Genomic DNA, 16034 nt, shown 5'->3' with positions numbered 1-16034 from the left:
CTGGATTAAACTGATGATAGAAGTTCAGCAGTAGAAGTAAAACACATATTGAGTGAACCTTCCCTGGAAGTACTCTACCCTACCCAGCCTCCATCAAGCAGCAGTTTAGAGAACCTCCCAAGATTTCTTATAACCATTAAATCTGGTAGATCAATGCAGTTACGTATTTATGCTGCTTAACAGTGCTAACCGGAATGGTCATTTATAATTTTGAAAAGGCATCTCTTAGTAAGTATTAAGCACTGTTTTAGTATGTCATTATTTCAGTGACCTTCTCTCTGTCCTTTTCCAAAACTTTCAAGTTTTAGTTAACTGCTGGTAACATGCTTTTGTTAATCCTACWATTTACTAACATCAAGAAACCACATACAAAATTTCAAGACATCCACCTATGTATTCTTTCACCTTATGCAAAACTTAAATTCCAAGTAACCCTTGTGGGGGAAATWAATGTTGCAATTAACATAGTTGTGCTTCTGGCAAGCTCATCTGTTTCTTTCATGAGATAACCGACTATCTAATAGAACTTAACTACAGAGGCACCTGCGTTGTTTATTTTACCAATTAATGCTGCATTCATAATGCTCCTCCAACCAAAATGTATGTCATCAAAACCTGTATTTATAGACAGATATCTATTTTATATGCACAATTATGTATTATAACTACCTCTGCCTGGCAAGACTTTGGGTTTGTTTAAGGGCTACCACAAAACCACTATGCAAAATGCAGGACTCCATTATCTTCTGGACGCACAGGAACTCTTTCTGTCTTCGCCTGATCAGCAACTTAAACACTGTAAATGTTCGACACATTTGGGAGGGAGACGTTTGTTTTCTTTTTTACGTGATTTTGAAAGTCACCATCTCATTTATTTCCCATCCAGGTCTTCCACTTCTAAAAAATGTGGGCTCAGTTCAACTCAACTAATCGAGGTGAGCTCCACTGCAGCCACAGCTCTCTTAACAAAACCAGCAGGTCTTGAGGAAGAGGCCGCCCCACACTCAGCAACCAAGCTGGGCTGTGTGCTCTTTTCCTTCGCAGAGCAGCTTCTGCTGAAAAGCAGGAAAACGCCCCGAGAGCACACCTCTCCCAAGAGCAATACTTAYTGCTTACCTCCATCCAGCTCAGTGTGATAGCTTTTGTCTGTCCTACACTGAGGGACCTTAGATGAGATCTGCTGATCCACTGAGCCCAAGAGCACTTGCAAGTCAGAAGCTGCAGTGCTGAGCACTGCAGCAWCAGAGATCTCTGGTCCCTTCAGCCCAAAGGCATCAACTAGCACCCTCTTTTAATTATATTCCCAGCACTTCCAGGGGTGTTTTATTTTGTGGAATGAAGACAGGACAATTTTTACCACTGCTGATTCATTCCTTCTCCTCAATTATAAAAACAAACAAAATYTCCCAAGAAAAATACAAGTGGTTTGACAAATGCAAGGGCTAACTCTCCACCTAGATCAAGCCCCACCATGTTTACTCAGTCAAAGCACTTTGTCAACTCACAAGCTGCCAGCTTGGGGTTTGCCAGTTTCGAGGTACATTAAAGCAGCAGCTTTTTATTCATTACTCACTAATTCTTAAAGCTGCTCTTTAAAAACATTCAGTGTCATGAGCTATTTTCAAAGACTTTGCCACAGAAAGGGCAAGATCTCAGTCTCCTACTACACCAGGATTAGAAGCTCACCATAGCCAGGCAATAGAAATGAAATCACTCTGTCACAGAAGAATCACCAAACGTCAGTCACACTATTCCTTTTTAGGGCTCCTTCTGCTTAAGGAAAAAAAAAGATAAAAGATAAAAAAAAAGAAAAGAAAAAAAGAAAAAAGATGCACCATCACAGTGAAGTGTCACTTCCTTCTACATTTCTGCACAAGCTGGAGGGACAAGTCCACACACGAATAGCACACAGCAGATGACTCACTGCCTTCATGTCGTAATAAACAGGATCTCCATACAATCTTGAGGGGGAAATACCTTGTTTTTTATACTGTAATGCAGAACTAGTTTAATTAATGTATAGAAGTGAGATTATGCTGTACCTTTTTAAGRAGCTTGAGTCTCTAGTGGATTATTGTCTTTTACGGTTTGAAAATTGAATTCCTCTGTACAACTGTCAGCTTAGGTTGATTTACAAATTTCCTTGCAAAAAGTCAAGATTAATACCAATGTACTTGCTATTTACATTGCTCAGTGAAAAGCTACTTGATATAATGCTCTGGTCGGAAACAATAATTACATATGCATATAAAAACACATAYACACACACACACACTTTTTTGCTAAGTCCATAGAAATGTTACATTTGACTGTCATTCTGATTGACGTACCTTTATTATTAAAATATCTTATAAAACACCAACTGTCCTTAGGACAGAAGATTTCTTTCCTTCCCACTTTTTACCTAGTGGGTTTCCTGTTTCATGGCTATAGATGTAAACCTTAATCACACAGGACCAAAAGAGGACAGCCAATAGACTGATGAATCCTTATAAAGTTTCTGTATAACGAATGCACGTAGAAGTTATGWGCAGGGGATCCTACAGAGATTAAAAACAGAAGGAAAAGAATTTTATATGTGAACTGCTGCCAAAACGTTTAGTGTAACTGTAGTCTAAAGTCTATCGAATAACTGAGGTTTTGTTGTGACTCTGCTTTCATTTGTCTTCTCCAAGCATCCTCTCAAAGGCACATAGAAAGGAGATCTAGCAGCAGAAAATGCAAATTACAGTAGTGGTGCCAAACAGCAGAGCCTGCAAACACAGCAAAAGCAACCACGGCCACTCCCACTGACGTCAAAATCGGAGATAAAACCTCTGCTGTGTGCACACATAAATGCAGAACCTGAAACAGCACTGTATACCAGTAAATGGCTACTGGGGCTTTCTGGTTAGCGTCAGTTCTGACTACCCCCACCCAGCAGAGAAGAGCCCTGTAAGTCAGTAAGTCATTTTCCGGTCCTCCAGCTCTCAGTCCAGCCCACAAACTTCACGTGAGCAACTGGGCTACGAGCTGAATCAGATCTGTGTTGCTCCTTTTGCTATTTGGGCAAGTCATCCCAACGGAAAAGCTGTATTTTCTGATGGGCAGGAGATGGCCTCTCATAACCTAATGGGTTATGAGAGTGATGAGGAGGGTATGAGCTGCTGTCTTGTCTCCTCCTCCCTGACAAGCTCCTGTGAGATAATCAAGTGTGTTTGAGGCAGAAACACCATGGCTGTGTTGAGTCAAAGGCACTGATCCTGGAAATGAAACACCTCCAAAATCAACATCCAGTGCTCCTCAGCTGGTGGCTGGTGGGCTATTTTAGGGGTAGGCAGAGCAGCCGCTGCTGCACTGCCCTGCTACTACAGAGACTCACTCTGGCTGGGAACCATTGAACTGCACAGGAGCCTTCATATATTTTAATGCAATTTTAGTAAAATGGAGAGGTTTTGGAGGAGGGGAGTGTTAAAAACATGTTAGCATTCATCATACCTATACATTGTGTAACTAGAATTGTACACACTTCATCTGCTTTTGTGAAAACCAGTTTGCACATACAATTAATTTATACTAACTTAAAAGTTGATACCCACCTGCTAGATTAATAATATTTGCCTCAAGTATAGCAAATAGTGTATCTTTACAAGCTACAACAAGCAGTTATAAATATTATTTATATAATCAGAAAGCGTACCTTGCAGTATACCTATTTTGATTTTGAGATGTCAGAGGAAAAAAAAGCCAGCAGGGTAAATGCTACATAGTATACCCATTACAAAGATACAATATAGAACTGAAAGTGAGAACAGAAATTGAACAACTAATACATCCCTCTTCTGCCTCTGCATTTGCTGCTACTTTGCTTTATTTACTACCTTGCTTAAATACATTAAGGCAGAGAAGAGGAAAAAAGAGGAAATTCCATACTGAAATAATAAAAATGACTGGAAGAAAAAAAAAGGGGGGAGGATATGCAGTTAAGATTATGACAAATCAATAATGACAGGAAAAAAGGATGAAATGGAACAGAACGTCTGGAAAGAGGATGGGGAAAAAATAAGAAAGTGAGAAAGAAGCATGGTTGCAAGTGTTTTGAACCAAAGCTTATTTCAAGAAGTGTAACTAAAGGGCTGAGTTTTGTATTAAGTATTTCCTTGAAGGCCTTGTCAGCASTACTTGTCAGCTGATTTCACTGCCTTCACCGACACACTATATTCTGCAACCCAGGCCTGCATTTGTGGACTCAAGCTTTCCCAGTTCCTCTTGTCTCTAGGATGACCACGTGGCTTGCAGGCACAGCTATAGTGTACTCATATTACAATTAAACTACAGGAAAGCATGTAGACATGCAAGGGAAATGATGGCCCAGCTGCTGAATAATTGCTGCTACAACAGATTTTGATTAAAAAATAAAAAACAAACCAACAAAAAAAAATGAGTTCAGGCTTGTTGTGGGATGTGCCCAGAAGAACTAGTGCAGGCAGTGACTGTCAGATCCTTGCYAATTCCATCAAAAACAACCATCAACCACTTTTCACACACTCAGAAGCACATGCAAACAGGTTCAGGTCACATTCACACCCGTGCACACACCACTCCTTGCCCTCTTTGGATCCCCGAAATCCAAAACACCACAAGCCACGAGGACAAGGGCAGCAGCACTACCCAGAAGATGGTCCATCCTGCTGCCTGAACGATGGGTGAAAGGAAGTGATGCTGTGTTAAGGAGCCAAGGAGCTGCTCAGCAGGGGAACCRAAAGCCAGTGCGAAGAAGGGCACCTTTTGCACTCTATAGCTCTCTGTACACATCTACAGAGCAGTGCACCCTGGGAGAACTGCTGCAGCTAAAAAACCCATTTGCAAACAAATGCTGACAAGATACTATAGAGGGCAAACAYTGTTTCCAAAACCATGCAAACATGAGTTCTTTAAAAATCAGGTCTTCAGGGTCTAATGACTGTCCTTAATAAATAAGCACAGTTTTTACAGCACTGAATACACAGAACCACAGCTGCAACTAAGGAGTTACTGCTTTCTAGCCCCCACACTGTTCCCTGGAAGGGAACATATACCAGCACAGGAGCAGACTTACAGATAAGTATGCTTATAGGTACTTACATCCAATGGGAATTACAGGACTAAAACTAAGAGTATTTAAAGTAGATATAGCTTAAAAAACCCACCTATATAATATACTGTTCCCAGAGACCATCTACCTTAATCACAGTATCCTTTGGTTGTACTTATAACATTTAACACCTCTAACAAAGAGTTTCTGGAATCAGATCCTTTATTAGTAACCGTGAGCCAATACTTAACCAGTTACAGTATTAATCAGTCAAAAACTAATTATCAGGGATGTTTCAAAAATAGCACACTGAACAACAGAAAACCCCAAATAAGATTATAGCTATTAGATTTTAGTCAATTTTTTAAAAAGCTTAATAAAGCATTCAATGCACAGTGAAGAAATTTGCAACAAATTATCCTTAAGCATAGTAATTCTAGTGTTAGCCATACATCCTTTGTGTTTTTCTCAAGACTTACCTATGTTTTTCTAGCTCGTTGTGTGATGACCTATTAAAAAGAGAAAAGAAGTATTAGTGAAAAGGATGAATACCAAGATTTATAATATTTAAAAGGCATCACCTGCATAACTCACAAAATAGCTCTCTACAACATACCTTTACATAGATTATGAAACAGCCTATCTGTTAAATGAATCCATTTTACATCCTTTAAATACTTCAAGGTACCAACTTAATTTCTATGAGTAAACTGTGGGTTTGGGGGGGAATTATAATAAATTTGCATATATACATTTTAATATATTCAGACACAGAATTAGACATTAAAAGATGATCAAGTTAGTATGAAAAATAGCCCACAAAATTTTCATCTGCAAAGAAAAATTATGAGGGGGCAGAAAGCGTTATAAGATCTACACAGTAATGGGTAAGAGTAAAAAGCATCTGAAAAGCTAGCTTTCAAGAAGCTCAAAGCGGAAAGAAAAATCAGCAGCTAACTACTGCTTTTCCTCTTGGTAGAGGCATCCTCTTTAAGTTGTCTGCACCTACTAACAGATAAAAAAAAAAAAAAAAACCAAAAAAAACATAATCTCTGAACTGACCACATCGGTATGCCATTCTCTTCCTATCTACCAGCACTCGACTTTGTTTTTTTTTAATGCTTCAGGTTTTTGCCATTAGAAGGCAGCCTCTACTTGGAGGATTTTTTTTAATTGATTCAGCTGGAAATATCAATTCTATTTATTTATACAGCTCAGATTAAAAACATTCCTAAAATGAAGTTAGGGCCACCACTTCAAAAGCAGAAACTTCCTGCACCATTAGTTTTGTCTGACTAAAAACATTTCTAGTACATAAGGATCAAAAAAGATACAAAGGCAGTGGCAGCTTTTACGGCTGGCAGATTACGTCAAAGCAGCCCTCCTACAACGCGCTATAACCCCTGCCTGCATCTGGGCATTATGTGCTGACAGAGATTGCTTTGTTGAGGYCTGAGGTGTAAATGCATAGTCCATTCTCACCCGCAGGGTGAGCAGAGACATCACTGGGTGAGAAATTCTTCCTACACAAACGCATAATTCGCTCAGTGGCAAGCTGTTCTGCCTCTCCCCCTCCACACGCATGCATGTAGATGCTGCAGCATATCRAAACGTTAGTGATGAGAACAGCACTGCTAATGCGGCTCTCTGGCTGCAGAGAGGAAAAACTGAAGCAAAGCTCATGCAAAGAAATCACTGCTGAACACATCTGCAAGCCACCCGCTCCAAGTCAGCACAGCTCCCGATGAATGAAGTGAACCGTCCCTCTGCAGGTACAAGAAAACTCCAGTACTCACAAGGTTTTGGTCTAACACTAATTCACTTTCACTGGAAAGGATCCTAGTGTCATTACTAAGGCCTGAACTGTATCAGCTATCCTGGCATCTTTTTCTGAAAAGTCTATCAGATTTTTATTTGTAAACTAGTTGCACTAAGTGAGCCATGACCAGGTAATACATGTACTCCTACAATATCATATCAGTGTTCCTGGCCACTACAGCAATACTGGAAATGTTTTAAACATATTCTGTGCTATATTAATAGGCCAAAGTGGGCTGGTTTACTGTGATTTACTGTCTTTGCTGTTTGACCATAATAAGGAGATACTGTTCTTATTCCTAACTCCTGCATACAGAGGGTTCAAATTTTTCTCCTGGAGAAGTGAAGAACACTATGCCAGATCAGCCAGTGTTTACACAAATGCACAGAAAATGAAGGTCCAGGAGGGAATGGTTCTCCCTAGGCACTCCCAACAGGCCTTTCAAAGTTGCCGAGTCCATGTTCCCTGGGGACTCTATCAGAGAGAGGGAATACCAGCTAGCCTATGGTTATCCTCATGACAAAAATGTCAGGGCAGTCACTCCCATTATACACAAAGTGAACAAGATCCACTGCAACTGGCCAGCTCCAATCTGCCTTCTGTACACTTGCCTGGTGTAAAACAGAGCTCATATTCAGCTCCAGCGAGCAGCACTGGTGACAGCTCCGCCAGCAGAAGAGCCATTTACCAAGGAATTCTGCTTGTATAATTTGTTTTGCTAGGCAAAGAGAGGACACAATGAGCACCTGAAAGTCCCTCAGCATGCAGCACACCTACAAGACTGTTGTTACTCATGACGGGTGCTTCTGGTATTTGCTTTAGGTCCTTACAGCTGAACTGGTTTTGAAGGGGCACCGTTGCACTCCCTGGTGGTACCAGCTGCCAAGTGGAGCAGCCTCCCTTTGCACCGTTCCTGGGGACCCAGAAGCAAACACAGGCACCAGCCACCCATTTCAGGAAGTGCAAGAAGGCTGAGCAAGTTGGCTGATTAATGCTTGAACCGTCAGGCCCTATCCAGGAACCAAAAAACAAGAGTTTTGACATTCAACCTGATAGTTGCTTCATCTGCAGAACAGGCTAACTACCCTATTTAACACTAAATGCTGCTTATTTTCTCTCACACTTTTTGGAGTATAATATATTCAAAGAATATTCATCTTGTTCTGCTTTTCATGCAACCTGAAGCAAGGAAAAAAAATTAAGAATTTGTATGCACATAAGCCAGCGCCCTCAACACTACCTAAATTTTCAGCTGATGTTTTTTACTACTTCAATGAAAGGTGGTGTGTGGACCAGACCCATGAAGAAAGGAAACACCATGAACTGGACAAAAGAATAATCTGCCATTTGAAATATAGATCTATTTTTATAAATATTTATAGCAGAGGCAGGTTTACGACTGCGGTTTACAGATAAATGGTCTGTGGAGCCCTTCAAAAGGGCTTGCAAGAGAAGAAAGGCTTTTGTGGATTAGTTTAAATTCCCTATACTAGGTCCTCTAGCTCTGCCCAAAATTTCGGTGAGTTAGAGGCAGACACGATGACAGAAAGGTGTCAATAAAAAGGTTTATACAAAAAAGGCAGAAAGAATTAAAAAAAAAAACAACAAAATCACCAATTCAGAAAGGAAAGACCAAGAATACTGCTGCTTAGCGCTATTCATTTTCAGTGACTGCACTGTTTATTTGAGACAGCACTAATACTCATTTAGCAAATGCCAAGCAGTTAATCAGCTATTAAGTAACAGTTATATTTTCTCAGTGAATAAACTGTCAAATGAAGATTTGAAAGAAGGGGGAGGAGCCAAGTAAATTCAGATTTTGGAGTCTGTACACATCTTGCAAACCAGCAGCACTTCCTTGGAGCTCCTTTCCTGCCAACCACACTTCTTCCCCCAAACAACATCTCCAAGTAATAGCACCTGAGCTACACTGTTAATACAACATCCAGAACACACATCTCAGCTCTTAGTGTGGGTGCTAATCAAGACCAAAAAAAAATCTGAGAAAAAAGGTAATTTTCTACCAGCTTATAGAGCTGATGAGCTTCCTGTACAGTCACAGCGAGGTGAAGCCAGCAACATGAAGGTGACAAGGCCTCATTACCAGACTGAGATTTCATCACCTATGGTGCTCTGCCTGCTCTGTCAGTAAAACACCTTCCTCTACTTCCTCCACCCATTTGTCTCACAACATGATCTCTCTTGTCAAAATGCAGGAATTTAACACTGCTTAAATTTCTTCCACCAGTGCTGATGGGAGTCAGGTCCTGGTCACCAGTCAGCGATAAGCTCCTGGCTGCCACCCTGCTTTAAACCATCACAGCAAGTAGCGCAGCCCAGTTAACAAGAAGCTTAAAATGGGGGCCAGCATCTTGTGTACGCCTGGCACAGACAGGGCTCGCAGAGCGTCGTACAACCCACATGCAGAGGTTGACCGAAAGTCACCGCTAGGCTTTGGCAGCGGCAGCGCTGCACCCGGCGTCACGCGGTCCGTCCAGGAGAAACGGGCAATGCAAGAGCCACGCGCTTCGCCCAGAGAACGAGAACAGACAGGGCGCCAGGTTTCACAAGAGGCTGCGCAGGCTTTCGCGTCTGGTTCAAAGCCCCAAGCAGGCTGGCGTGCTGAAGAGCGCACGCGTCACGAACCCCGCAACAGCGCCTCTGCCCCGCACGCGTCCGTCGTGTGGGTCCCGACTCCCTGCCAGGGAGCTCGTCGTCTGCACGCACAGGGACACGCACGCTGTGACAGCCCATCACCCAAACCACCCGAGGTGAGAAGGACCATAAYGCTAAACCCGCACGCGTGAGCGCACGTTCTGTCCCATATTCACTGTTTTGGGCTTTTTTCATTCATTTTATACTGGACACAGAACTTGAAATATGTCTAAGAAACAGTGTGTCCGTACGGAATTAATCCACTGGAAATGACTTGGACATTCTCCTCATAGCAAAACGTAGCCAGTTCTACAGATACGGCTGGGCTCTGGGAAACAGGCATATTGGCACACTCGTATGCTGAGCTCTGGCTTCAGCCTCCGACTCAGGTTTGTGCTGCCACATGTTTGCAGGAGCGAGGTCAAAATGCACTTCTAATACAATGCCGATTTCTTTTTTTCATTACTAAAAACACTGCAACTCCCAGGCATTACAGGCTTACTATAGCTCCTCAGTGGTGACAGATCAGTTTGTTGAGATTTATTATATTAGGACTGAACTTATCAGTTTGAAAGGCAAGCTCAGCAATATCAACTGCTGTCCCTCTGGTTTCAGTCATAGGAAAGCAAACCCAGAGGGATCCATGAAATTTAGAAAGCCATGAAAAAAAGCAGAGAAGTAATTTCTCCACAGTCTGGTTTACAGTGTTTTATTCTCAGCCTTCCACAAAAGAAAAAAAAATAATATTAATGTTAATAGAAGGGTCAGGCTCTGACCCTCAAGCTGCTCTGTGTGGGCACAGACCAACATCTGCAAGGAGCAAGCTTGCTCCGTGGGCCACAGGCTGCCTGCCACTGTGAGCCAACATTAACAAAGGAATTCAGACGCTCAACTCTGTTTTTATTTGAAACACCAAATGCAGCTTTCATCCTCTTCTACATATAACCCTTCACCAGAAGGCAGCACAAAATACAAGTCTATTTATGTAACAGATGAACATAAATATTAATCTTAATAGATGCAGAAGATATATTTAAAAACCTGCATTTATTTTGCTTTCGTTCCCCCCCACACACACAAAATAGATCGCCTCTTAAATTTACCGGCCAAGTACACTGCACCACTGACTTCCAATTCTTTTCTCTGAAAGTAAATTTACCCGTGACCTCAGTAGACTGGCATCTAACACTAAGATTTTAGTTTTCATTTTACCGTATTTCTGATCCTTTCATGGCAAAGACATGGCCTGAGCTCCACTATTCAAGGGTGATACCGTCCCTTATAGTCATGTGCAGCCCAAGACATTAGACACTCAGGATTTTAAATCCACATTTCCCAGGGGTAAGAACATGGAATACACTACAGGATCAAGTCCTCCAAATATAATTATTTTATGTTCTGGCAGTGTCATGAAGAGTATTGTCCACAAGGGGCTCAGTTCAGACTGTCTCCCCTCCAAGCCCCCCTACACTTTTTATGTAAGCACAGAAACATATAGATTTGAAATTGTCATTACAGACAGGAAACAAGAAAGCGCAGACTAATGTGGTTTCCTATCAAAGTGCCTTTCCTTACTAACAAACGTCACCACATTTGTGGTGGTTTGTGTAATATTCCTCCTCAGCAAATTGCATACATCTGTTATCTATCCATTTAATTGGATCAAACTGCCATCTCGGGGAGATATTTGAATACTTGTTATTAAAATTTCCAGGGCACAACTCCACTAAATCCAACTATTTATTTGATGCCATTTCTTTAATTCCAACTACACATTAACAAAGCTTATGAGACTGCATCGCACTGCTTCAGGAACTACAGCTACTGTTCTGTGAAGAGGAAACATTTATTATTCTATGGCCAAGTACATGTAAAGTATTAGTGTAACAAGAAGATGTGACCTGGGTTTACCTCCCCTGCCCCCAAAAGTCAATTATAGGCTTGTGCCTTTCTCAAATCTCCTGTTCTCCTTGCAAAACAGGAATCCAATTTCATTTGTCACAGGATTTTGGTCAAAGCTATTGGAGAAGAGCAAGTTTGAATCTCAGCAGAGGACACTGCATAAACAAACAAAGCAGAAAGATACACAGAACAAAAACATGGTACACGGTCTGGTTTGCATGATGTGGGATAGGGTACACTGCAGGAAATTCAGTAAGAAAAAAAACAGGAATCAAGGAAGTGTGATGTAGAAATAAAAAAAAAAAGTCTGCAAATTACATCCGATTGGCAGCAACAACCCTGAAAATAGTCTGTTTAGCAGCAAACTATAAATGACCACTTCAAATTTTAATTAAAACCTATGAGCAGACAAAGCAAAAACATTAAATTCCTGTGGTGGACAGGAGGCTTACAGAATTCTGTTAATTAAATGCAGTTAYGCTGATATTTTTCCCTGTATGCATCCAAACCTATCAGAACTACTTTTTCCTTTCGTTGTGACCCAGAGGCTAGCAATCTTTTAGCCTGGACGCAATCCTCCTGTCCGGAGCACTGTCAGTCCTGCTCCTCCTCCTCCCTGGTATCTCAAGCTCGCTAGCCAAAGTCAACTGCATCCGACAAGGGGACGGAGGACTCAAGATATGGTTTCGTACATGTCACACGAACATCACCACCATCTCAGCAAAGCAAGGAGATGCTGATTAGTGTCTTCGCTGAACAACAAGGCAGCTGCCAGCCATCCCTCTCTCAGGCCCCAAATCAGTCGGCCACCAAGGACACCTGTACGAGCTGGCCAGGCAGCCGGCCTGGCTGTGCTGCTTCCCCTGAGGCAGGCAGGCAGCTCGGGACAGAACTGAGAGAACAAAGAAGTGCACAGCACACCAGGCTTCCTTGCATCTGACAGGTTTCTCCTTCTCCCCCCTGTTCTGGTTTTCCAAGAATGTGGAGGAAGATGTTTTTCACACTTAAAAAAGAAAATCTATCTATACAGTACTTTAAGTGATCAGATGGCATAAACACAGGGAGCTGAGGATGCTGCAGGATATAAAAATAGATAATGAAAACAACAAAGCCCCTACAGTTCTGAAGTGTGCACTTATCTGCTCCATTCCTATCCTCCATCACTAAATATATATATTTTTATATACAYACTAAAAAAATAATAAGGTGTAAACTCCAGACACGTAAGCAATCATGCCTGCATGCATCTGAAGCTCCAAACCCAGTGCTTTTGGAAAGCAGGTAAAACGAAGCAACGGACAAACACTTTGCCCAGTGGTTCACATTACCAATGACCACTCCAAATTCTCTGAACTTTGGCCAGTCATTTGCCTCTGTTAATCTTTGAGTTGCTCAGGAAGATTTAACTGTATTGTCAAAGATTCAGATTCTATCGAGTTTGAGGGTCAGACTCAATATCCCCTAAGTTCAAAATAGTGATAAACAGTGATGCTAGTTCACTTTGYAGCTTTTAGATTGTATGTTCAAACATAAGGATAATGTCTCCCCCTCAAAYTTAGGTTCATAGGAAAATTTGAGCAGCAATTGTTAGAAATTGGTACTGAGTCAGTAAGTACAATGCAGAGGTGCCCACACAGTTCTGCTGATGCACCTCAATCCTTGAAATAGCAGGGTGCTGCATTAAAGCAATGCGTCTGTTTTCCAGATCGACATGTATGCCTAGTGTCCATGCCGATCCGGACAAACCACATTCATGGCGGTRGCTACGTTTGAAGACATTTCTCCAGAAGCATTATCTTGTCCCATAATATAGACAGCTCATCCCTGATCTATTCACTGCAGCTACAAGAAAGGAAAGTGTAAGTAAATATGTCCATTGCATGCTACAGGGTGGCATTTTTGAAGCTTACCACTGCTATATAATGAGAATCAGAAAAAAAAGGTCTAAACAGGTATATATAAATCTATAGTCAGAAAAATGCAGGGAGGTAAATGCAAGCAGACACACGTATCTCAGCTTTAATAATGCCAGCAAATCCGTTACCAGAAATCTTTTAATTCTGCTGTATTTGATAGATTACAAATCCTCTCCTAAAAACTCCTAAGAGCAGCTTACAGTTCAAACAAATAACCATTTTGCAGTGGATGACAAGAGATCGAAGAAAAGAAATGATGGAATAATAGTTCTGTAAGTAGCACAGATTTCTTGAATTTGAGAGCAGGAAAGAAATCTGTACATTTCAATGAGCACTTAACAGCTGGAAACCTTATGAGATCTGCTCAGATTAGCTGAGCAGCTAATCTTTTTTTTTTCTCTCATTATTTCTTTTAAGGCAACAAATATACTGTATAATTATTAAAAATATTCAGGAGCAAAGAGTCTTAGAAAATAAGACACCTCCCATTCCTGTTGACTTTCTTTTTAAAATGAGCTGACGTCTTCTCTACACTCCAAGATGAGACAAAGAACTCAGACAAAACTTGACAAATTGCAAAATGTACTGCAATTAATACATCTACAAGCATCTGTCTTTTTTAGAGCAGCAGTGTAGGGGAACAATTTGCTTTCCCCATTTCCTCACTTATCTTCAAGCCACATTGCCCCACYACGGTAGGCAGTAAGCACAGCACTCACGAGCTCATGTTTTTCTCAAGGAGGGAGCTAGTCAGCTTTTGATTTTGGTTTGAGTCTTCAGTGCCCACAACCACCAGCTGGCCAGCTTCCCTGCACCTCTCCGGCACCAGCAAGCCCAGCTGCCCACCCCAGCGCTACACAGGACCCCTGCCGGAGCGAGCAAGAGAAGAGCAGGCCCATTGAGACTCACTTCTAATTTGGAAAACAAGTCACGTGCGAGCCGAGTTCATTTTAGGCTATTCTACAGGAACCACCGTCCACCACAAGTCCGCGGAGCGGAGCCTGTGCTGGGGGYGAGCATCGCACCGCTGGGGCAAAGCGGGCCCAGCTGGGCACAGTCCTCCCTGCTGCRTCCAGAGCTGCCCTGCAAGAGCAAAGCGGAGCAGGCACAACACAGGACTGGAGGAGTTCCCAGGCAGGGGCCGGCGCTGTCCCTGTAAGACAGCCTCCTGCACGTACACAGCCACTGCCGGAGCAGCAAACAAAGCTGCAGAGAGCCTGCGCACAGCAGCCCTCTGCTAATGCCATCGCAGCACAGGTAGTGGCTGCAGGAAAAACAACAAACAACGACAAAAAGGTAGATGATAATCACRATAAATAACGACCGAGTCATGCACTTTGACGGATCAGCATGCTACTGGCTGGCTTGCAACCCGGTGCGCAGAGGTGCAGCTGAAGCCTTGGAGAAGTCAACTTTACTCCAACACCTTCTTATTTAATACCTACAGGAGAAGTTCGAGTGCACTGCTGGATCCTCCCCCCACAACCCCACACGCGCTCCCCCTCCACCAGCCAGCGCTGCACTGCAACCAGAAGCTGCATCTGCTCTCGCTGCAATGGAGGAGGCGGACAGTTTGCTGCCTGTGGTTTATAAATAAACGCTGGGGGAAATTAGTGCCATGCAAAGAGAAGTCTGGATGGCAATTATGGTGTTAAGATCTGCAGTAAAAGCCGCTGCTGGTGAGTGAGGAGCAGAAGGAGCAATGAGGGCGGATGGTTTAGAAGTGCAGTGAGTACTAAGGAGATGGTGTACGCGTGGCAGTGTTTATATGAGAGATCAAAACACAGCCAAGCCCATCCAGGGAAAAAAATGGCGACTACCGGGATGAGGGAAACTAAGACACTGGATTAGTTATTATTTTTAATAAATGTATGCGCTGCACATAAGCTAGACACATTGGAAAAGCTGCCGATTCATTCTGAAAAAGCGGTGCGTCTATTACCTGTTATTCTGGGATTTTCTGGCCATGGTGCCTGCCTTTGTTTTCTTTCTGGAATAGTCACTATCGAAGGGTAACACTGATGCATAGCCATGTTCTGCTTCTAGGGACAAAGTCAGCATTAGTGGCAATATATTTTTTCCATGCATTTTTTTCCTCCTTTGCAGGAACGCTAGGGTAAAGAACAGAATTTTTTTGGTTGATTTGTTTGGATTTTATTCTGTCATCTTTTAAAAGAAACGAGACAAAAAAAATAACAACTCAGTAACAAAAAAAAAGTGCCAAAATTAGGAGGATTATTGAGTGCATATTAAAAATCAGGCGGATCATGCAAAAATCTCGCAACACTGCACTAAGGGGTGGGGGGGAAGGGGGCAAAACTGCAATACAATAACAACTGCAACACGGAGAGCAGTGGARGGGACACTGAGAGCTGCAACAGACACACACTCCCCATCCAGGGCTTGCCGAAAAGCCAGCAGCGGTGATAATAACAACAGTAATAAGAGAAGGGGTCGCTTTGTTCCTCCCCCGGGGCAGCGCGGCGAGGCCCGGGCGAGCCCCGGGGCTGCCCCGCAGGTGAGGGGCCGGCGGCCCGTCGCCGAGCGCGGGGGCCTCCGCGATCGCCACACAACAAAGGGAGCGAGCGGCTCGGAGCGCCTGCGAGGGACTCCGCTCCCAGTACCTCGGTCTCTTCTTTCCAAGTACTCGGCCGCTTCCAGGAGGATTAACAGAGAGTTCAACTCCATG

The 16034-nt window shown here is 42.7% G+C and overlaps 1 protein-coding gene across 2 annotated transcripts in view; it reads right to left on the bottom strand.

The window, feature by feature from the left end:
* Positions 1–16033, bottom strand: part of MXD4 (MAX dimerization protein 4) — a 43746-nt gene extending 27713 nt beyond the window's left edge. The window contains exons 1-3 of one of the 2 annotated variants that reach the window (XM_085309654.1): positions 15970–16033; positions 15288–15456; positions 5533–5562 (exon numbers count right to left, since the gene is read on the bottom strand). In XM_085309654.1, coding sequence (XP_085165780.1) covers positions 5533–5562; positions 15288–15456; positions 15970–16033 — 263 coding nt within the window. The remainder of the gene's footprint in view (positions 1–5532; positions 5563–15287; positions 15457–15969) is intronic. The other variant, XM_085309656.1, reaches the window with a different exon arrangement.
* Position 16034: the final 1 nt, after the last annotated feature.

The sequence above is a fragment of the Rhea americana genome, unplaced genomic scaffold (genome assembly GCF_003343005.1).
Source record: "Rhea americana isolate MKP2758 unplaced genomic scaffold, rheAme1 scaffold_30, whole genome shotgun sequence".
NCBI classification, from domain to species: domain Eukaryota; kingdom Metazoa; phylum Chordata; class Aves; order Rheiformes; family Rheidae; genus Rhea; species Rhea americana.
Note: the sequence above shows the minus strand (reverse complement) of the source record. Positions and strands in the feature narration are given on the sequence as shown.